Source organism: Brienomyrus brachyistius, chromosome 16, assembly GCF_023856365.1.
Source record: "Brienomyrus brachyistius isolate T26 chromosome 16, BBRACH_0.4, whole genome shotgun sequence".
Taxonomy (NCBI): Eukaryota; Metazoa; Chordata; class Actinopteri; order Osteoglossiformes; family Mormyridae; genus Brienomyrus; species Brienomyrus brachyistius.
Genome location: NC_064548.1, coordinates 11,031,179 through 11,053,830, shown reverse-complemented (window position 1 = coordinate 11,053,830; position 22,652 = coordinate 11,031,179). Strand labels below are relative to the sequence as shown.

The 22,652-nt window shown below is 39.0% G+C and overlaps 1 protein-coding gene across 1 annotated transcript; it reads left to right on the top strand.

Annotated features, from left to right (window-relative positions):
• The first annotated feature begins 1,719 nt into the window (after positions 1-1,719).
• LOC125710160 (calcitonin gene-related peptide type 1 receptor-like) lies at positions 1,720-17,851 on the top strand. The gene is made up of 13 exons (XM_048979550.1): positions 1,720-1,897; positions 8,232-8,316; positions 8,571-8,718; positions 11,307-11,417; positions 12,018-12,130; positions 12,285-12,376; positions 12,513-12,639; positions 12,805-12,958; positions 13,082-13,142; positions 13,663-13,729; positions 14,223-14,441; positions 15,199-15,240; positions 15,387-17,851. The coding sequence occupies exons 2-13, from the start codon at positions 8,266-8,268 to the stop codon at positions 15,600-15,602; spliced, it is 1,401 nt and encodes a 466-aa protein (XP_048835507.1). The 5' UTR covers positions 1,720-1,897; positions 8,232-8,265; the 3' UTR covers positions 15,603-17,851.
• Positions 17,852-22,652: the final 4,801 nt, after the last annotated feature.

The window sequence follows — 22,652 nt, the reverse complement described above, 5'->3', positions numbered from 1 at the left end:
ACATTATTTCAATTCTCATACCGATGTTCGTTATATAAATGGTAGGTTCATGCACTGAGATATACGGTGGTCAGTCATAACAATAAAACCACTGACAAGTGAACTGAATATAGCACTGATTGTCTCATTTCAAAGACACCTATCTTAGATGCCATTATATATTAGGCAAGTGAACAGTGAGTTCTTGAAGTTAATGTGTTGAAAATGGGAAAAATGGACAAATGTATGGATCTGAGAGACTTTGACAAGGACCAGATTATGGCGGCTAGTCAAATGGGTCAGTACATCTCCAAAACAGCAGGTATTGCGTGTTGTTCCCGTTATGCAGTGGTCAGTACGTACCAAAAGTGGTCCAAGGAAAGCCAACCACTGAACTGGAGACGCGGTCATGGGCACCCAAGGCTCATTGATGCGTGTGGAGAATAGAGGTCAGTCTATCTGGTCCAATCCCACAGGAGGACAACTGTAATACAAATCGCTGAGTTATGCTGCGTATGACAGAGAGGTGTCAGAACTCGCAGTGCATCTCGGTTTGTGGCATATGGGGCTGCGTGGCCACAGACCATTCAGTGTGTCTATGTTGTCCCCTGTCCACCCCTGAAAGTGCCTACAATGGGCATGTGAGCATCAGGACTTGACCATGGAGCAACGGATGAAGGTGGGCTGATCTGACGAGTGATGGGTTCTGCTACATCATGTGGACGGCTGGGTGCGAGACCATCGTTTAAGAGGGGAAGAGGTGACACCAGGATGCCCTACGGGAAAAAAAAGGCAAACTGACAGAGGACGTGTGATATTCTGGGCAATGTTCTGCTGGGAAACCTTGGGTCCTGGCATTCATGTGGATGTTACTTTGACACATACAAACAAGTCTGATGCATGGAGGCCTCACAACTTAAAAGACTTAAAGAATCTACTGCTAACATCTTTACAGTATACCAGACACCAGAGGACACTTGCAGAATTTTTTGGGGCTCATGCCTCATCAGATCACAGCTGTTTTGGTAGCAGGAGGGGGAACCTACACAATACTAGGCAGGTGGTTTTAATGTTATGGCTGCTCAGTGTTAGTACAAACCATCGCTCACGGTCTGTAATAACAAACCTTTCACATTAGTAAAGGACCGCTAGAAACACTTTTATTTTATCGTCACCTAACCAGTTGAAAGATACAAAACACAAGAGGGCAGTAGCGTTATTACGCGGAGTACTTGAATTTTCAGCTTCGATTTAAAAAATGTGTCAGGATTAGTTTATTGCACGACAACAGAGAGGTTAATAATAATAATAAAAATAAAACAATTATATTTGGTTATATGCATATTGTCAACATCTAATAGGGCGAATAACACAAGACTTTCAAATTATTTTAAATGCCACGTTGTGGGAAAAAAACTGTATTGTTGAAAGATAACCAAATTCAAATATTTGAAGATACAGTGTGTGTTGAAATGTTAAATTTAAAGTACAATTAAATTTAAAATGCTTATGTTATTCTTTCCTTACCCGTAACCTAAGTTTATTAACGATTAAATTAACCCCGATATTAGCCGAAGATTGAAATGAAATCCACGGGACCGCGTGGGTTGAAATGACATTTTCCGTCAGTCCTTCTTTAAATGTTCAGAGAGGAAATGGTGCTGGGATATGCGCATTTTTTAGCCCGAGGCGGGGTAAATCGTGATGTAACAGGAAGCCACTGTAGTGGATCATTTACAACCTGACAGCCGCTCCACCTCTGCTCACATTTCGCTGTGTGCTGGATTTGTACTATCAGCTATCTAAGTAAGCATTGTGGAAAAGAAGGATCAGACTGCATTTCGTGTAAGCACTGGATTTTGTTCTAGTCCATGTATACTGTATACTCGTACAGTACAATCGGACTTCCAATTATCAGGTAACGAACCTTTAATATTTTAATAAATGCATGCATTTCCTGTTAAGATTAGATAATCATAAGGCAAGTACCGAAAAATTGCTGCTTGTTCGGCTATGCATCAATTTCTTACCATCCATGTTTGAAATGAAAGCTCACGATCACGTTTAAGTGGCATGATTCAGTATAGTGTTTTATGATTCTGAAGTGTTATTGCTACTTGTACTGATAAGATGTTTTGTCATTCCGTGCAATCAAGCTACAAATGGAATGGTATGAGATATATATAAAAAACGTAAACTTAAATTCGAAGTCATACATCTTAATTTGCATTCTCAGTTGGTATTAATGCAGCATAAATCAAAAACGCACAATGCTTTTTTTTAAAAAAATTTTTTTAAAAAGGAATAATCGGCGAGTGATCCGGAGGTTTGTGATCCAGATATTTTGTCCGGTTTGGTTTGGCGGACCGTCTTGTCTAAACGAAATCGTATTAAATTGCTCTTAATTGTTTCCTTGACGGTCCCTAATAGGAAGAAAGGGTGAGATAGTAAAGGCGAATCCTAAAATTGATAACCGGGTTGTGCAAAGTTGAATGGCGAATTGCTGGTTACTAGTCGCCTTTTAGTTTCCTAGTCCCTGAGATAACCTAGTTTTGAATGCCAAACTGATGAAGTGAACATGACTTATTCAGGGTGTAAAGTCACGCACGGGCCAACTTAAGGCAAAGCAGCGCTGAAAAGGCACATAATTCGCATCTAAATCGTTCGTCTCTTTTTTTTAAATTTCAAAATATATTTTTTTTCTTTCAGAGAAACAACGTTTATTGATTCATCAATATTAGCGTTAGTATTATGTTGGTTTTGCTCTTCTAGCTCTGACAGTCTATTTGCTTTTTGTTGTGTATTCTGTGAGTGCGTATTATTAGGTACACATAGCCTACATACACACACACACGTGCGTATTATTAGGCACACACACACATATACACACACAAATAAAATATGTATAAAACAAAGGAAGATCATCACTGTGTTTTGATGTACCATTTGGCCATTCACCATGATGTACCATTCACTCCCTCTAAGGGGCATATTCCTTTTTTTTAGTGATCAGTGTGGTGGAATACTTTCTTTGTATTTTTCATCTCATTACATCTAAATTGTGGCAACTGAGGTGTGTTATTCGCATGTAGGTGGGCGTACATTGTGTAGTCTGCTGATATGAGAGAGTCTTAAAATGGTCTGTGAAACAAACGACTTCACTGTCATGGCAGCACTGCCTCCAGTGCTACTGCAGTTACCATGGCACAGAATTTGATTCGACAGCACTGCCCTGACTAGATAACAAGAAAGCTGAAAATCACCCTGTAGGTTTTCAATGTTTTATCATTTCTGTCTCAGATTTGTTGTACCAGGCAATTTCAATGGGCTTTGCACAATTATCTACTATTAATTAATGTTTTTTACTTACATTAATCTGAGAGGTTCTCTTCTCTGAGTCATAAAAGCCTGCATTTTGAATATATTAGGTAGATGTAAACAGCACAACTGCTAGTGCTAATGACTTCCTTATTTCAGAACTGAATACCACTGCAACTGTTGACATACTCTTACTAAAAAGAGTTCTACCCCAAACCCTTGGTGATTCAGTCCATCTTATCTGTTTTTTTTATGTTACAGACTTTTAAAAGTGAAAATCCGGCAGCAAAATTAAAGACAGAAATGGCATTAGGATAAATTATAAGAATATAACACCCATTCCAGTTTCCAAAACAAACATCTTCAGTTTGTTGTATTTTGAACATACACTGTTGTCTTCAAAGAAGCAAGCTACAAATGCCAAACAACCTCTGCTTGCTTTTTCTCCTTAATTAAATGCTGACTACCTGTACACAGAGCCACATGGATAAACAAGGTTAAAGTGTACACAGTGTTATTCTGTCCTCAGGTGTATCATGTTTTGTTTTTACATCAGGTCATAGTCCTGGTATATTTGAAGCGATAGGTAGGTGATCTTCAGCATACTGCTGTTTCAGTCCCAAAAAGAAGATGTTTGCCCCAGTAAATTTTTTATAAAAATGCTATTAAATCCTTCTCTCAAAACCCAAACAGAATCTTCTACCCACTCATTTTTCTCTCAATTGATTTACGTTAGGACAAAGATTTTGGAGTTTAAATTGAGAGAACAAGCATAAGATTTTCAAGGCCATTCCTTATTTATTTTTTTGGAGATTGAAGACAGATTAGTAAAAAAAAATAGGACAAATCATATTGTGAACGAGGGGGGAAATAATGGGTAGTGTGTGAGTTCACGAATGCATGATCAAATACTCAGGTCAAGTTCAGGAGCCTTTCACATGTCTGTCGGATGTTTCTAATGCTGGCTAAAAACAGCTGTGAATTTGATCCCACTCTCCTGTTATTTCCGTAGCACCGGTGGTCAGTGGGAGTCCCAGTGAACACCTCTGGGATCACAGGCATCCTATAGGATTAGAAATGGAATCAGGAGAAGACTCCGACGTAACTGGAGTTCCTGAGAGCAACTTGAAATAGATATGCTTGTGTTCCTCAAGCGATGCTGCCAGCAGAGTCCTTTGAGTGTTTTATGGTGTTTACTTGCATTAATGGAGTGTGTGCAGGTCTCTGCGTGTGATCCCCAGCACAACATTGACCCAAATAAATGTTAATGCTCCCATTGAACTGCGATGGGCTTGCCCCCCATCCTGGGTTGTTCCCTGCCTTGTGCCCATTGCTTCCGGGATAGGCTCCGGACCCCCCCGCGACCCAGTAGGATAAGCGGTTTGGAAAATGGATGGATGGATGTTCCCACTGAACTAAAAAAAATAAGGAAATTGAATTGTCTGGGGCATATAAGGCTTCAAGTACCTCTTGTGAAAAGGGTTACACACCATGTTGAGGATTTTTAAAATGAATGCATTTATTTTTCACGTGTGCCCAGATTACATAATGTAACCTAGAAGGGGGAAGTTAATGTACTGTAACTGGCTCCACCCAGAGGTTTAACATGTGGCCTGAAAATACCCTGGCACATGACACATGAGAAATGCCGGAAATGACAGCTGTGATCTCCTGTGCAGCTCTCAGAACCTAAACACTGAGCTATTTGAGGTCAACTTTACAGTCAGTCTGGAGAATGACAGAACACACTAGATGCTCTGCCCCGTTCGTTCTCCTTAAATGGTGTGGATGGAGGCTTAAAAAAAGTGCTTAATCGTTTTTTTGCTTTAAAAGATTTCTAAATACATTTCCAATACAATAGCCCTCAATTTTCCATTCTTACAAATAATTGCCTTTGGGCTGCATCATTACACTTCTTTCGACAAGAATCTTCCAATGGCTTATAACTGAGGCATTTTTCGGAATATAAAATTGTAGACCTGCACCGGATTTCCCTTTCATGTTCAAGGCTACAGCAGAAAAAAGGAGCATTTAACCTTTTAAAACATTAGCACGCGAATTTTAATGTAGCAGTTCCACATTTTTTCAAGAATGATTGGACACACTTAAATGTTCTATGTATAAAAATGGAATGTGCATAAAATTCAGATGTTAGATAACAGCATTTAAAAAACAGTTATTGCTTAAAACTGGCATATTTTCCAGATTAACTGGGGATTGTGTGGATTTAATATTTTTTGATGAGTAATAAAAGGAAATGATGGAATTTTGTCCAGTTTTAATGAATTCTATAATATCACAGGTATTGCTTTCTCCATTTGCCTAGGGTTGGCGATTGCTCCTGATGCTTTGTAGGCCCTTTGGATAGAGTAGAGCTCCAGAACATTCCTTAATGGATTAAACAAACCCAAAAGTTGATAGTAAAGAGAAGAAGTAAACCAGAACAACGGAAAATACTTAATGTAAGGTATATTCTCAGTAGTGTCCGCAACAGTTTTGTACCACCGACCCAGATCATGGTATAAATTAGAACCGTCTACAAAATGATCCACACTGTTATATTTGAATGCGTGAATGCCGGTGTTCTGTCGAGTTGAGCTACTTTGTCGAATTAGGCTACCGTAGTGCTAATCGATAGTCGTAACCCTAACCCTTACCCCCCCCCCCAAAAAAAACCATAAAACCCTTACCCTAACCCCCAAACGGTGGAGCTGCACATGCGCAGAAAGGCTCAACAGCACGTCTAGATAGGCAGCTCAACTCGTCGGAACAGCGGCTTTACCGCGGCGAATTCATTCGTTACGTAAGGCTGACATGGAAATCCCGATTCCTGCCATTTCAGAATGGCTTTCAGAGTGTAGCTAGCAAACAGGTATATTTTTTTTTCGTAAATGTTAATGGAAGTACCATTGAACAAATAGTCCGGCCCTATTGTTCCGAAATGTTGCCGTTTCCCGTCTCCCCCAGGGGGGTCTGCTATGAGACTGTCTGGGTCAGGGTGACTAATCATGAACTTTGCATATTTGCGCTGAATCTGTTGCCTCTGACGTCGGAAAAGCGTAATTCCAATTTTTGTTTCAAAAGCCTGAAAGCGCCTGGTTACTTTCCAAGCCGGTGAATGCGAACAGGCGATCGGGTGTAGATCCTAACTACATTATTGTGATAAATGGAAAACAGGAAACGCGAGTTTTATTATACGCGTGAAGTAGGATCTCAAGGGAGTGTTACAGTGCTGGGTACAACTTAAAAGAAAAATAGACATGTACGTCACTGGGGTGCTTTCACATTTGACAAAGGCGCATTTTTAATTGTTGCAAAGAATTTTTGCCATGTCTTTCTAATATATATATATATATATATATATATATATATATATATATATATATATATATATATAGAAAAAATGTCCTCATATTGGTTGTATAATTTAATATAAGCTTATGTAATGAAAAGTAAGCCACGTCTTCTTTACTAACGACATGAATAGAAAAGGTTTGAAGAAAGGAGCTTGCATTACTGTTCGCACACATGGGACCCTGACAAGGTTACTGCAAATCCATAGTCAGGTGGCGCGTGGCAGCTGACAAACTGCGTACGCTGTTGTCTATTTCAGTCCGTTACTGGTGTCACACATCTTGTTTTCCTCATTCGCTACAGTGTATAAATTCTTTTGTTGCATTGATTTTTTTAAAGATATCACAATTATAGATTTTTAGGATTTCAACGCCTTTGCAGGAATATTCTGAAGCGCATATAGATTACACATTACGTGTAATAACATAAAGAAACTATACCCTGAATGCATATATTCCAGTAATTTTACGCGTGTTCATTTAAGTTATAAAGCATCAAAGTAACTCCTGCTGAAAGGAAACCGTTTTATAGGCCTATAGATCTGCAGTTTGTGGCACTGCAGTAAGCTATGACAAATCCTGTGTCTTCCCTGTTTTCCAATAAATGTTTTTAAATATTATGAACAGCGTGTTTTTGTTTACGCAAGTACAGATCCCTTATCTTTGTGCTACTACGTTATTTTTGAAGATTGTTTACATTCGTCTCTGCGTTTTTTTTTCAACACGCAATTGAGTGATGAGTTAAATTGCTTCCAGTCTCTTTATAAAATGAGATTTAATGTAATAGCCTTCCAGAAATGGGGAAATGTTTCTTTATATCTAAAAAGGAACTGGAAAGGGAAAGAGTGCTAGCATCCTGGTGTGCATTAGGATGTTGACAATACAAAGTTCAGATACAATGGGCTTAATGAAAGTGTGTACTAAATGTTTGTAAGTAAGCACAGCTGCCTGTCTCCATGAAGATAATACCGTTCTTGTGCAAAGACAGCTACTTGCAATCTCCTCCTAATTATAGATCTTAATTTAATCAATCATTTGCTGCTCCCAACCCCCATTCATAAAAAAGAAATAGATCTGGCCGTAAGGCAAATAGGTAGTGCTGTGACAGCTGTGATTATATGAGGGTTCATTGCACCTTCCTACACTCTCTAAATGCTGCCTAAGTCACACAACATCATGTGCTGGAGAAACATATTTTTACAGCTAACAGTTATTTTAAAGCATCAGCATGTTTTTAAAGGGTTCAGTATTGAGCTGAGACGTCTGGTTAATGTCTTTATTATGTTTGCCTTGGTTATCTCATTAGGAGAGAATCCATAACAGTTTTTCTTTTTTTTAATTGTACTAGAGTGTTAATATCCATTATTACTCTCCAAGTGTTGTTTAAGTGTGAGTTGTTTTCCAACGGATCCTTTAAGAAGACATACACAGACATCACAAATATACATTCTGCATGGAAGTTCCATGTTACCCATATTTAAAACCGTAAAAGAGTTCCATGTTTGACAACATTTTGCATTTATTTAGTTTTGGAGTTATTTATTGTTGCAGATGTGTACATTGAGTGTAATATTGTTTCAGCTTATAGATCAACAGAGAATAGTGGCCCGTTGACATGAATGGACATTGGATAACCTTTCCCCTGATGTTCTGTACTGTTTTCAAGGTAAACATCACTTTCTATTTTTAACCTGATATAAATGCTGATGGGTTTATCTTAATCACAAGATTTATTGGACGTCAGATATTGAAAATTCATTTGAAGCCATGAACTTTAAAAAGGTTACCAATTTACGTTTGATGTCAGTCGTTGTGGTCTTGTTAATAGTATAAACGTTAATATTGTTTTACTCAAAAAAAAAACCCTATGCCACTTGCATACAAATACAAGCTGCTTCTATTTTTCTTTCTACTAAATAGGTCTTTGTAGCGGCTAGTCCAGAGGAGAACCAAACGGAACCGGCAGATAATATGTTCCATGACCCAGGAGTCACCAGGAACAAGATTGTTACGGCTCAGTTTGAGTGCTATCAGAAAATCATGAAGGATACTAATCACAACAGAAAAGGTAATTTGTGTGTGCGTGCGTGCGTGTGTGTGCGTGCGCGTGTGTGTGCGTGCGTGTGTGCGTGTGTGTGTGTGTGCATGCGTGTGTGCGTGCGTGTGTGTGTGTGTGTGTGCGTGCGTGCTTGCGTGCGTGTGTGTGTGTGCGTGCGTGTGTGCGTGCGTGCGTGTGTGTGTGTGTGTGCGTGCGTGTGTGCATGTGTGCGTGCGTGAGAGAGAGAGAAACATCTGAACATTGAGTGCATCAGAAGATGTACCGTTAAATACACAAGAAAATGCCATGGTGTCATCTTATATGCATATTTACAGAATGATTATTGTAAATTAAAAACAAAATATTCTTATGTGGAGACAGGTAAATGTCATACCAATCATTTACTATGTAATTGTAGGCTCAGGTATAATGAGCTAACAGAAGTTAAGCAGTATGACAGCGTAACCACAGATCTTATTACATGGTTATGCTTAAGGAGAATAGCCTGTTGTTTTGTCACTCAATTTTCTTATTTATGACTAATAAAATGACCTATAGAATGTACAAAAATTCTCTTTCAAGACATTTCTCTGCTACTGTTGCCCTTAGCTTTTTGAAACAGCGTGGCCATGCTTTGATATTCATAGTAAAAGAACGCTTTCTCCCATTTTTCATGAATGCTTCAAGTAAAAAAAAAAAATATATCAGTCTTGATTGTTTAATGTTCAGTGGGATTTAAAAAAAAATTTACTGGACGACTGCTAGTCGTAACAGTATCAAGAAAGTTTTATTGCCTATAAAATCTAGTATTACTGTGAATTTTTTCCACAGTAAATATAAAATGAGTAACAATATTTGACACTTTCTTTTGAAAATGCAGTAGTGATTTATAAATTATGAAGAAGAATTAAATGTTTTTAATTGGTTAAAATACTGTACGTGATGATGAAGGCAAAATTTACTGCAAAGGACTACAGTACTGTTAAACGTAATTATACAATAATCATGGAAGTTGTGTTTGACAAATAAAGTATTTGGTCATACTGCTGCTAACATTGGCTTCATGTGTGTAGTGGAACATCGCCATTTATACACATGACTCAACATTTCTTACTCCATTGGTGCATTTTGGCAGTTACAACTAGGGAGTTATACATAAATCAGCTAGGATAGCTTTTATTTCCATATGTTTCAACAGATCACAACTATTAATGGAACTAATCAACAGTTACATTTATGCCCTTGGTGGGTCTTGCTCCCGCACGCCATTGATCACATATACGACATTTTAGTTTATACTTTCACAGTATCTATCTAGCCCTCCGTATTTCCATAACCACATATCTATTACAGAGCAATGGTGTCTGGAGCCCATCCAAGAAACATAGGGCACAAGGCAGGGGACACCCTAGACTGGTTGCCAGTGCATTGCAAGGCACAGTGATGCATACACTAAGGACAATTTTAGAGACATCAGTTAACCTAACAGGTGTCTCTAAATTACACACATGTACGCACACTTACACACAGGTTAGGTATCCATATCTTTGTGGGGACTCATCGTTCATTTATATGGGCATAATCCTAATCCCAGCTATGACAACCTGAACCCCTACCCAGCCCTAACCTTAACCAATAGTAGTCTAACAGAATAAGACAGTTTTTTGATTGCATTCACAGATTTTACCCTCGTTGAGACTGAAAGAAATTCCCCACAAAGTCAAAATAACAGGTTTTTTATCACAGTGTTGGGACATTTGGTCCCCACAATGAAATGCATACATAATCCCCTCCCGTCCCCTAACACACACACGCAGACCCATGCACACACACACACACACACACACTAACCACTGTTGTGCTTTAAACAAAACATATAAGATCAAGATAAGAGTGAGAATAGCAATAGCAAAGGTATAAATCTCAATACATTGCAAGTTCTGCATTTGCAGATTTTTACAGTTATATTCTCATAACATGTTACTGTGAAATACAAGATTAAGACTGACAGCACTGCTGGGGCAAAGAGACTGAAATGTCACTAAAGCCATCATGACCACATGACAAAACAGAAATGATGATTTTCATATATACAATGTCAGTAAATAATTTCAATGCATGGAACACAGACAGATTGTTGTGTGTGTGTATGCCCTGTGATGGCTTGGTGCCCCACATAGGTTGTTTCTTGCCTTGCACTTCCAGTATAGACTCTGGACCCCTTACGCTGAATAGGGTAAGCGGTTACAGAAAATGGATAGATGTATGGGTGGATGAAGGGCATGCCAGTGTGTCAGCAAGGATGAACTCAAAGGGAGAAGAGAGGGAATAAAAAATGTGTAATGAAGCCTTAACGAGAGTGAGTGTAAACAGATTGATTGATGAATTAACTACAGATGTGAGTGGTTTTTGCTTGAAATCATCTTGAGGTTGGTGTTGCTTTGGTGGACGATGATGCTTCCAAAGAGTAACATTACAGAATGTGGACCAGATGTGGCCAAAAGAAGTAGAGAGAGCAGTTTTTTTTTTCTTTTGTTTTCCTTTTATTATCCTTTTTTTTCCTCACCCAAGCTCAGCCAAATGGCTTTACCCACCCAATGTGCGATGACTTCCTACAGATCCTGCCTGCAGCCGGACGTGGGATGGCTGGCTGTGCTGGGAAGACACGCGGGCCGGAATCACTGCCGAGCAGCACTGCCCCGACTACTTCCACGACTTTGATCCCTCAGGTAAGTGTGTATGTCTAGTTTAGCACGTTCCCCAATAAATGGCTAATTGCTAAGTTTTTTTTTTGTGTTTTGTGATCATTGCTTGTCCTCAAAACTTTTAATTAAAAACTTTCCCAAGGGTTGTCTTTAAGCTAGCTTGAATGTTTAAAAATTTTAAAGAAAGTTCTTTTGCAGATGGGTTTGACAAAAGTAAAAGTAATTCAAGATGGATTGTGTCTTTCATTTCACATCCAACCATTTTCCAAACTGCTTATCCTACTGGGTCGTGGGGGGTCGGCAATCTTTCATTTCAAAGAACTTTTTGAATGTACTTGTTATTATTTTGGTCTGCCACCAAACTGTCAACTGCCCATTGCTCAGATGGTACTGACCACTGCTGGTACTGGAACTGAAATTATCATCCATCCATTTTTCTTCCAAGTGCTTTTTGAATGCAGTGTTGCATGAACTTACCATTATATTTTCATTTATGTTGTCCGTTTCACTTAATGCGAAGAAAGCTGGTGATATCATGAAAGGTTCATGTTGTGATATTTTGTATCTAGAAATGACATATTGACACATGACAATTTTTCTGATTCCTGTGTGTTTTGTGAACAGAAAAAGCAACAAAGATTTGTAATGTCAATGGACATTGGTTTTTGCATCCTGAGAGTAACAGGACATGGACCAACTACACTCGCTGTATTGAGCATACAGATGAAAGAAGAATGGTAGGTTAAAAAAGAACCTTGCAGTGAAATTTAATTAGTAGAATAATTTGAGCGAAGCTCTTTGATACTTTTTAACACTATAACTAATAAAATATGCCTGTTTGCTGTAGTCGAGTTCAACTTTATTTTCTGCTTGCATTTTTCTCTCCTGTAGACGGCAATGAATTTGTTATACTTAGCTCTGATCGGTCATGGGTTGTCACTGACATCACTCTTCATTTCGCTGGCCATATTTTTTCATTTCAAGTAAGTGAAAAATATATTTCAAGATGAACTGATCTTTTTGCAATATGGTGTTTGATTTAAATTTTTCTGTTTGATGTTTGAATTGTTACAATATTAGCTCTAATGTTATCCGTTTTGTTTTTCTCTTTCCTGTCAGGAGCTTAAGTTGCCAGAGGATAACGCTGCACAAGAACCTTTTTTTCTCCTTTGTTTTGAACTCTGTTATTACAATAATTTCTTTGACAGTCGTGGCCAACAATCAGGAGCTGGTACAGCAGAACCCTGTAAGACTCAGTGTTTATTTGGTGGGATTTAATAATGTTTGTTACGTTGGGAATAACAAGACACTGTCTAGCAAAATAAAATTTCTAAACCAAGCTGTGTAAACATGCAATATATTTAGATTTGACACTGGAATGACATCCGTTTGTTTTTGTTTGTTTATTTAGACTAGCTGCAAAGTGTCACAATTCATCCATCTATATCTTTTTGGCTGCAACTACTTCTGGATGCTCTGTGAGGGAATTTACCTGCACACTCTTATCGTAGTTGCAGTTTTTGCCGAGAAACAGCACTTAATGTGGTACTATCTTCTTGGGTGGGGTAAGTTCGTTTTTTTTTTTTCTCTTGTCTTTTCTCTTCTCCTGTTCTCTTTTTTTCCCTCTTGTCCCAGTCATTTTTCCATGTGATAATCTCCTAATGAGCATGACTCATACTTATTTTCAGGATTTCCACTGATTCCAGCCACCATACATGCGGTAGCCCGGAGTTATTACTACAATGACAAGTATGTCTGTCTTTTTCCTCATTTTGTAGCTATTAAATGTGTTTATCATGGAGTCTTGTGTTTTTTCAAACAAATATGAGTATTATGGTTTTATTGTAAGAAACATATAGTTTATTTGTGTATAACAGCCATTCCAACATATTTTGCCCAATGTGTTTAACTTAGAATAAAACAATGATGTCGTTAACCGACATACATTGCGGTAAAGGTTAGAATAGCAGAAATAAACAGTGAATGAAAGCCGCAGGGTGACGGTGAAGAGGGGACTAAAGAACTGCATAGCTTGATATGAAACATGAGCGAAGCAGCTGCCTTGCGTTACTTCTGTCTATTCTTACAGCAATTCAGTTTCATTTATATAGTGTTAACAACAGTCATTGTCACAAAGCACTTTACAACAGAGAAGTCTTCAAAAATTCATCACAGACTCAAACTCCCTTTTCAGTAGGAGCCGAGTCCTGATATGAATCATATTAGAATGAATCAGTGAACAATCAATGATTTTCTTTTTTATTTGCAGCTGTTGGATCAGTTCTAATACTTCTTTGCTGTATATCATCCATGGCCCCATCTGTGCTGCTCTAGTGGTAAGCCTCTCATGACAGTCTCCTACAGTACCAATATCAGGTCCTCACCTTCTCAGTTTCTGCACTGTTGTATGTGTTTGACTCGTGAGGATGATAAACAGATATCTCGAGTTCACCTGGAGTGGAACTCAATCAAACTTTCTGACATGCAGCCAAATCACATCCCAAAAGAGCCTTTTTTTTAAAAATCATGCATTGTTTTAAAGGCTGCTCTAATGTTTTGAACTCGCTTCAGAGAGTTTGTGCTATAAGCCATGCGCTTGCAGTGTGCGATTACTTGGGTGGGTCTGCATGTTGATTTAATCTGGGCCTTTGTCAAATGTCTTCTTGAGATGAAAACATTTTGTATGAGAGTTTAAATTACATTTTCTTGAAACTTGCATGCAGCCATTTTCCCACAAAATAATCAGAGTAATTTTTATATGGATTTTCTTCGATCTTGCATTCCATAACTGATGAAGCCCTTTTTTGAACTTTGACTTCCCTGCTACAGGTCAACCTGTTTTTCCTGCTGAATATTGTGCGTGTCTTGATCACCAAGTTGAAGGTGACGCACCAAGCAGAGTCCAGCTTATACATGAAAGCAGTCCGAGCCACTCTGATTCTGGTTCCCCTTCTGGGGATCCAGTATATCCTACTGCCTTACAAACCAGATGGTCGGGTTGCATCAGAAGTCTATGAATATGTTATGCATATCTTAATGCACTATCAGGTGAGAGTAGCTGCATTTTTTCTTTTGTACACATTCAACAATCTTTACTAATACATGCTACTTGAACAGTGCTAGAGCTTGTTATGTAAAATGGAATTAAGGGTTTTACACTGTCGGAAAAAAAAGGGTACAGCTCTGGTACAATTTTGTTCCCCAAGGTACCTTAGGGTATTTTTTTACCCCCAGTGGTATAAATGTGTTCCTCAGAGTTAATTTCTGTAACTTAAATTAGACTTTAAAAAGGTACAATTACTTACAGGTAGGGTACATTTTGCAGGCCTTTGAGGATACAGACCCTCAAAGGTACAAACTGGTATTTTTTTTCCTTCTGGCAGTGTATGACAGCAAACAAAAATGTGGAGAATTAAAAAATTCAGATGTAGAATATTTCCCCTTAAAACCTGTATATTTAAACATGGATTTATGTTTATTTTGCTTCAGAAAGTATGACCTTTGTCCAAGGTTCATGCATCATAGTACTGCTGGCCATTTCACACGTTTTCTATTTCAAGGTTTGTGTCTGAATGCAGGCAACAGCGAGACAGTGTTGAGTGGTGAAATCCTAGATGTGCTTTTCGATTTCTTTTTCAGGGTCTGAGCTGCATCAGCGCTGTTAGCTACGCTGACAGCATGATGTAGAATAGTGTTACAAATTAAATGAACCGGAAACATTCCAATGCTCCCAATAATGAAGATTATTAAGTCAAGAAGTATGTTTGCTGTTAGCAAGTACTGACGCACTTATATTTTATCTTAGGGGTTGCTGGTGGCCACAATTTTCTGCTTTTTCAATGGAGAGGTAAGGTTTGAATGCTTATGCTTTGATTCTCTCTGCTGAACAACCATAAATGCATAGCATTCTAATCCAGGGTTCAGTTTTACTGCCAGTTAGAAAAATGAAGTATCGTCTTGTAAAATGACTCACCCCCACCCTCCCCTTTTTAGGTGCAGGGGGTTTTGAGAAGATACTGGATTCAGTATCGCATACAGTTTGGCAGTGGTTTTACCCACTCGGACACGCTGAGGTCAGCGTCTTACACGGCCTCGTCCATCACAGAAGTCCAGGGCTGTTACAGCATTGATGGCCACACAGAACACTTCAATGGCAAAGGCTGTAATGATAGTGAGACCATCTTAAAATCAGACAGTCTGCTCACCTGAATCTAGGCTGTATCATCAAGTCACTACTGGAGCCTCGACTGATAAAATGTGTATTTCTAAGCCATTGCACACAAGGTCAATCTCCCTCCTCTATTACTGTGTGAGTACTTTTGAGTGCCAAAATACACCAAAGCTATTATTTTAGTGTAATTACCCAACTTCCTGTGCTACTCACTATAAAGAAAAACTGGCACCTAATTTTAAATGGGACAATCATTTGTATTGTATTTATAGATGATGTTTTTGGAATCTGCATCTACCAGGTTTAATCATCCTTCTTATCAGTCTTAATGTACTGAATTAAATTCTGACGAAACATTCTATCAGTAAAAGGCATCCGTTAGTGGCTTACATCATATTTGATTGAACTGCCAAAAATTCTGCCAGCACAGAAAGCTTTGCACACATCCACTGGCTTCTCAGTTATTTCCTTATGTAGCTCAACGGCAACAACAAAGAAGATAACTATGGACACAGTGTAACTGTGAACTGAGAAGGGTAGGAAGCAGAAAAGAGAAATGTTAACTGTTAGTGCATTTTAAAACTGCTGAAAATCATTGTTACCTGTCAAGGTACCTCTGTATTTTATATGAAAGGTTGCTACCTTAGTATACATTACTGTCACATTTCATTTTGAAACCATTGTAGAAAGTGTATCATTTCTGTGTTTAATTTCAGGTAAAATTTGGCACCATATTTGTAGTCTGCCTGTATGTAGTTTGTTTGACCTGTGACGTAGATTGTCTAAAATAGTCACATTGAGATGTTTCAAAAGCTTCATGGTGATTTTGTGTGTGGTGCTTATGTGCCATACTGTGATATGGTATTTTTAAATTATTTGTGAGAGTACAGATGCTCCTCAACTTACGACTGGGTTACGTTCCGATGAACCCATTGTAAGATGAAAATATCGTAAGCCGAATATGAATATGATATGATAAGTAAATGACTGTACAATATGTTGTTAACATATGAGATGTATGTACGTATGCTCTCAATGGTTATAGAGACTGGAAACGTGGCTGTAAAGAAGTTGCCATCGCCCGGCATGAGTAGAAATTATTGTATGGCATATCGCTACCCCGGGAAAAGATCAAAACTCAGTTTGGTCTGATGACTACTGAGTGTGGATCACTATCGCACCACCGTAAAGTCAAAATGCCACAAGTCGATCCATCGTAAAGCGAGAAGCATCTGTAATGTACTCTCTTCAAAAAAATATGTTCTTTGGGGCTATAGATCTACAGCAGGCATAAGCATTGAAACGATTAATGCATGCAAACCCTGTGTGTGAGATTTATTGTATCTCTAAACCTTAGGAAATGTTGATCTAATGTCTGTCTATCCAACTTGGAGAAGGGTGAGCAACATTTCCGTGTTCTGATGAAACATTTCTTAATGGGTTAAACATCATTATAAATTAAATGTCATGCATCAATGAATTCAGGTAAATGATTATGGTAATGCTTTGTCAATGTCATATACACATCAGATTATCAATAGAAACTACCATACAAACACATTCTATCCCTGGTTTTATCGTTCAGCCTTAGCCAAAGTATTTGGCACACAAATAGTTTGGCATGCTAATCAGATGTGTATTGACTTAACAGAAAAATGGTGCATGACTGAATATTTTGTTTATGGCTGCAAATGGTTGTAAATAAGTAATGAAGAAGTGACCCTTCTTACATTCCCTCAGGGGTTAGGTGTTTTTCCTGACCGAAAACTAGTTTTTGTTTTTTTTTCACATATATTTATCTACTTTAGGCATCATAGAATATGTTTGTGGGCACTCAAATCATTACATGCGTAAAAGCTGAGGATAAAATTTACAAGCTATTGTAAACAGTTTTTTTTTTTAATTCAGGATTTAGTTTGAAGGTTATGTCTGTCATATGTTCATATATTTATATTTGATGCTGTGTGGATAACAGATATAGGTATATTTAATCAGCAGTATTTTTATGAATTGTATTAGATGAAAGTGCTTAGGAAGTAAGCAACATTTGTATTTTCACTGTAATAACAAAGACCTGTCATCAGAGGTGACGAGAAGTTTTTTTTTAATGTCTTTTACTTGTACTGTATTGCTCTCAATTGAAAATGGACTCTTGAGCACTATTTGCTGTATGATTTTTTTTTACTACTTTGCGTGTTCTCATACTCATGACAATCTTCTATCACAATGAAGTTGTTGCGATGATGTATTGTATATTATCACGCAATTAAAAATAACTATCACCTAACGGCTGTATCATGCTTCATTGTAATGCTCTCTGTAACAATCAGTGTTAACTCTTTTGTCCATGTGTTTCAGCTTTATTTAAAAATTGCTATTCACTGATACTGTGCAAAAAAATGTTTGCATGCCAGCTTAAAAGGCAACACAAATCCGTCTTTATTCCGTGGCCACTGTTGCAAGTGTGAGCCTTCCAGGATTTTACAAATGTACTACTTTCCATCAGCTTACTCAGAATGACACAGGCACAGTTCAACTCAAGGCCATTGTCTCATCGTGGTACCAAGAACAGCTATGAAATCATCAGAAATAAGGATGGTGACATCCGACTGACAATTTGCAGTAACATGATTACAACTCTGTGACGTGAATTCACTCATAAGCCTTCCCATCACATAGAAGGATGTAAAAAATGGCCAGGCCTTATATAAAATAAAATCAGTAGTGTTACTGCAATACTTGGACAGGTTGGAATCCTGTCTCATGTTTCCCGTCTCCTGGTTCCCATTTGCTTATCCTCTTCCCCGAATCCCTGCTTTCCATGTTCAGCATTCTTCCACATTTGAATCCTCAACCTGCTCTATTTCTACCAGTACAACTGGTTCAGTCAGTTGCTCCAAGTCGGCTGCCTGTGTATGATCAGATTCACCGCAGTTCCTTAACATATGTCCTAAAGCCAAAAGAGAATTTTTAAAAGGATACTTTAGGCTACATTTAGGTTGAATGTATTTTTAATCTGTTCTACAAATTGTCACGCCCGGCTCGTCCGATCCTCGTGTGTGCCACACCCCCTGATTATCCACGTGTGCTTCCCCCGATCGTGCCCAGCTGTGCCCTGTTATTTTCGGCTTGTCTTGTGTATTTAGTTCGCGTCTGAGTCCGTCTTCCCCAGACTTGTCATTAATGTTAGTGACATCAGTCCGAGTTTGTCGCTGTCTGCCCTGTCTCTCCCGTTCCCTAATAAACCCCGAATTCCCTGCCTGCCTCATCTTTCCCCGCTTCCTGCTCGCCCGTCCAACCCCGCAACCTGACACAAATCAATTGCATTATTTTTATTTAGCAGCCACTTTAATTCGAAGTAACAGACGTTTTGAGAAACAGGGTCCCTGGGGGTCAAGGGCCTTCCTCAGGGGTCCGAGAGGGAAATCACTTCACCAATGCTGGGATCTGAACTGGTGACCTTTTGCATCACAGACACAGCATCCCTAAGTGAATGAGTCATTGCCCCCGATATAATCCCAAGCCAATGAACCATCCATCCATCCATTTTCCAAAACGCTTATCCTACTGGGTCGTGGGGGGTCCGGAGCCTATCCCGGAAGCAATGGGCACGAGGCAGGGAACAACCCAGGATTGGGGGCCAGCCCATCGCAGGGCACACTCACACACCAATCACTCTCACATGCACACCCATGGGCAATTTAGCAACTCCAATTAGCCTCAGCATGTTTTTGGACTGTTGGGGGAACCTAGGGAACCCGGAGGAATCCTCACGACGACTTGGGGAGAACATGCAAACTCCACACACATGTGACCCAGGCGGAGACTCGAACCCAGGTCCCAGAGGTGTGAGGCAACAGTGCTAACCACTGCACCACCATGCCGCCCCGCCAATGAACTAAGTAATGATAAATTTACAATAATAATTTTACATATTCATATTCAAACACATGTTCGAAGAGCCTTTCTTTCTGCCTTGTACCCCATACTGCCCCAAAAACGCTGCCCCAGCAGCTGGAAGATGGATAACCTTCTTTAAACCATTATGACTTAATTACAATTGGTTGTGAAGACTATTTTATACATATATTCTTGTTTTAAGCAAAAACACATTAAAGTTCTCTAATTCCCTTCTTATGATACTGGAAACCCATGTTGCTTAACTTTCTCTCCTTAGAAAAATTCCTCTGGCTCTAAGTGTGAGGAATGTGTATCTTCTGCCCTGCTTTCTGCCAAGTGCTTCCATTTCTCTCTTGAGGTCCAAAAACCTGCATTTCAGTGATTCTTTATCTCCAAATTGCCCATACTAGACTCTACAACACAAATTCTGGTCATCGACACTGTTTACACAACAATTTTCTGGTGCCTCTGACCTTTATACGCCTTCAAAATTGCATCTGACAAGCTAACACACGTGTTCAAGTAGAAAAGAATTTCTATCAGGAGGATTGTCATAAATTTAAATTGCTTCACAGAGAAACAACCAGAAGATTATTTTTCCAGAATTATTTCCTCAAATCAAATTTTAAATGCTGACTCAGTACAAAGCTAAAAATAGACGGGTCTGAACTGGATTACCTATTTTAACATAACAAAAAGATATAATAGTAATGCTCCTTTTTAATAGCCATTAATGCACAATATACATAGCTTGGTTTGTAAAATGTGGAAAAAGGCATTTAAAATGTTATAATGTCTTTGTGAATACATAAACTGTGATTGGCACGCATCTAAATTATCATTGATATATACATCCATTTTCTGTAACTGTGTATCCTGTGGAGGGTTTGGAGCCTATGGGCGCAAGGCAAGGAACAATCCATGATGGGGCATCACCCCATTGCAGGGTACACTCACGCACAATTTGGTGATGCCCATTAGCCTCAGCCTGTTTTTGGACTGTGTTGGGGGGGGGGGGGGGGGGGGGGATACACAGAAGGAACCTTACAATGACACAGGGAGAGTATGCAAACTCCACATACATGGAACTCTGGCAGAGACTTGAGCCCATGTCCTAGAGGTGTGAGGTGACAGTGCTAACCATTGCGCCACCGTGTTGCCTCTCATTGATACATGTCTTCCATCCATCCATTTTCCAAACCGCTTATCCTACTGGGTCACGGGGGGTCCGGAGCCTATCCCGGAAGCAATGGGCACGAGGCAGGGAACAACCCAGGATGGGGGGCCAGCCCATCGCAGGGCACACTCACACACCATTCTGATACATGTCTTCAATATAAAAAAAGAATATTTTTGTCCGAGAAAAGAAAATAAGAATATACTAACCATTTGAAATGATTATTGTACTTACATGTAAACACTGGCATTACCACTTATCTGGGCAGAAGCTGTGCTTGCAGGCGAGTGCTGTGGCTGCTTGTGCCTCTGAGGTCCCGTTAAACAAAATAACACAAACGTTTGCAATGACTGGATAGGATGTAAACACTTATAATTGGGCACTTCCACTATTTTCCCCATTTTCAATAACTTCAATACCACCTTGAATCGCCCTGTAAAACACTGGCTATGGTACATTGATTTTCTTTTTGAAGAACCGAATGCCAGTTATTTATTTCCTTCCTGCTGTTTGACGGCTTTCATTTTGGTTTCAAGAAAAACAACTTTCAAGGATGACTAGTTTTACTTCATATTATCATATCATTTGCATTGATTATGGCCCAGTACATTCCATGTGTTTTCATGTTCAGGGTTAGGCCACGATATAAAAATGAAAAGGCTCTCAGATTCTAGTTTCAAACACCTAACTTGGACTAAACTGCACATGTGTGTGCGTACACTCCTGACAGGTGCAAAAATATCTTGTATGTGACTATGTTCCATGTGCAATAATACATGAAATGTGAAATACTACCCATGATATGTAATACTAGGTGTAAATACTACCCATGATATGTAATACTAGGTGTAAATACTACCCATGAAGTGCAATAATGCCTGTTTTCGTGCAAATTGTGGTTCTATGTACATAAACATTACTTATTTTCTTACCCAACTATTCTTATTTAGTTATTTAACTATTCTGCAGAGTACATTCTATCTTTGTACAGCATATTTTCATTTTATTTTAAAATGTATTAGTATTATTATTTAGGGTCTGTTTACTATTGACCATTCCAGGTCATCCACAGGAAATTTCATTATACTGGAACTATGATGATAATGGCATTCTGTTCTATTCTATTATGGATTTATTATGATGAACAAGTCAGTTGACTTAATTGTTACAAAACGTGGATGGAAATATATTCCAAGTTGTAGCCAGCGTGGATGTTTGAATTGTTTTGTGGGTAGGTATGTGCTGAGAGAACGGCTTTGTAAGCAAGAAACTCACAGTGGGAGTGGCAGATGGAGATAGCGGCAAAGAGGTCAGCACTTTAAACACTCTGTCAGTGTCTTTACACTTGATTCATTTTAGCAGATGCTTTTATGCAAAGTGACATACAGTGGAGAACATAGGAACAGCCAGTCCCTGGAGCTGCTGAGGGTTAAGGATCTTGCTCAAGAACCCTTCAGTGAAACCACTTCTCCGACCATGGGATGTGGACCCTTCCGATCATGGGCACCCACTAACATAACCCTAACCCTAACCCTAAACCACTAGCCTAACCCTCTAACCTAACCCACTAACCTAAGGCACACAATTCCTTCTTCAACTATTGTAATCTTTGCCTTAAACATAACGATAATGGTGGTAACTGGGTTGTGGGAAGAGGTTTTCATAGCACTTACAGTTTATTAAGCATTGGAGGATTTATTGCTGGGCTGTCTCAGCAGTTCCTCATGTGGGTCATTCTGGCAAGACCAATAGGAGAATTATTACTTCCATGAGTCCTGCTCCAATTTCATATGCTTACATACTGGATATGGTTGCAGGGGCCTGGAGCCTATCCCAGACAGCATAGGACACAAGGCAGGAGTGTACCCTGGATAGCATGCCAGTCCATCAGCGGGCACATACACATAATGTAGAGACCTGATTGACCTGATTTGTTATTTTGGCAACACCATTTAAATGTGCACTGTGTTCATTTTAGGCTTCGGGCTTGGGACATAGGATATTTTATTCC

Bases quoted from the DNA above. Each gene is read 5' to 3' on its own strand.
- LOC125710160 (XM_048979550.1), top strand. From the start codon at position 8,266: ATGAATGGACATTGGATAACCTTTCCCCTGATGTTCTGTACTGTTTTC. The intron at 12,959-13,081 runs GTAAGTTCGTTT...ACTTATTTTCAG, and splicing joins GTACTATCTTCTTGGGTGGG to GATTTCCACTGATTCCAGCC. The intron at 13,143-13,662 runs GTATGTCTGTCT...TTTTATTTGCAG, and splicing joins AGTTATTACTACAATGACAA to CTGTTGGATCAGTTCTAATA.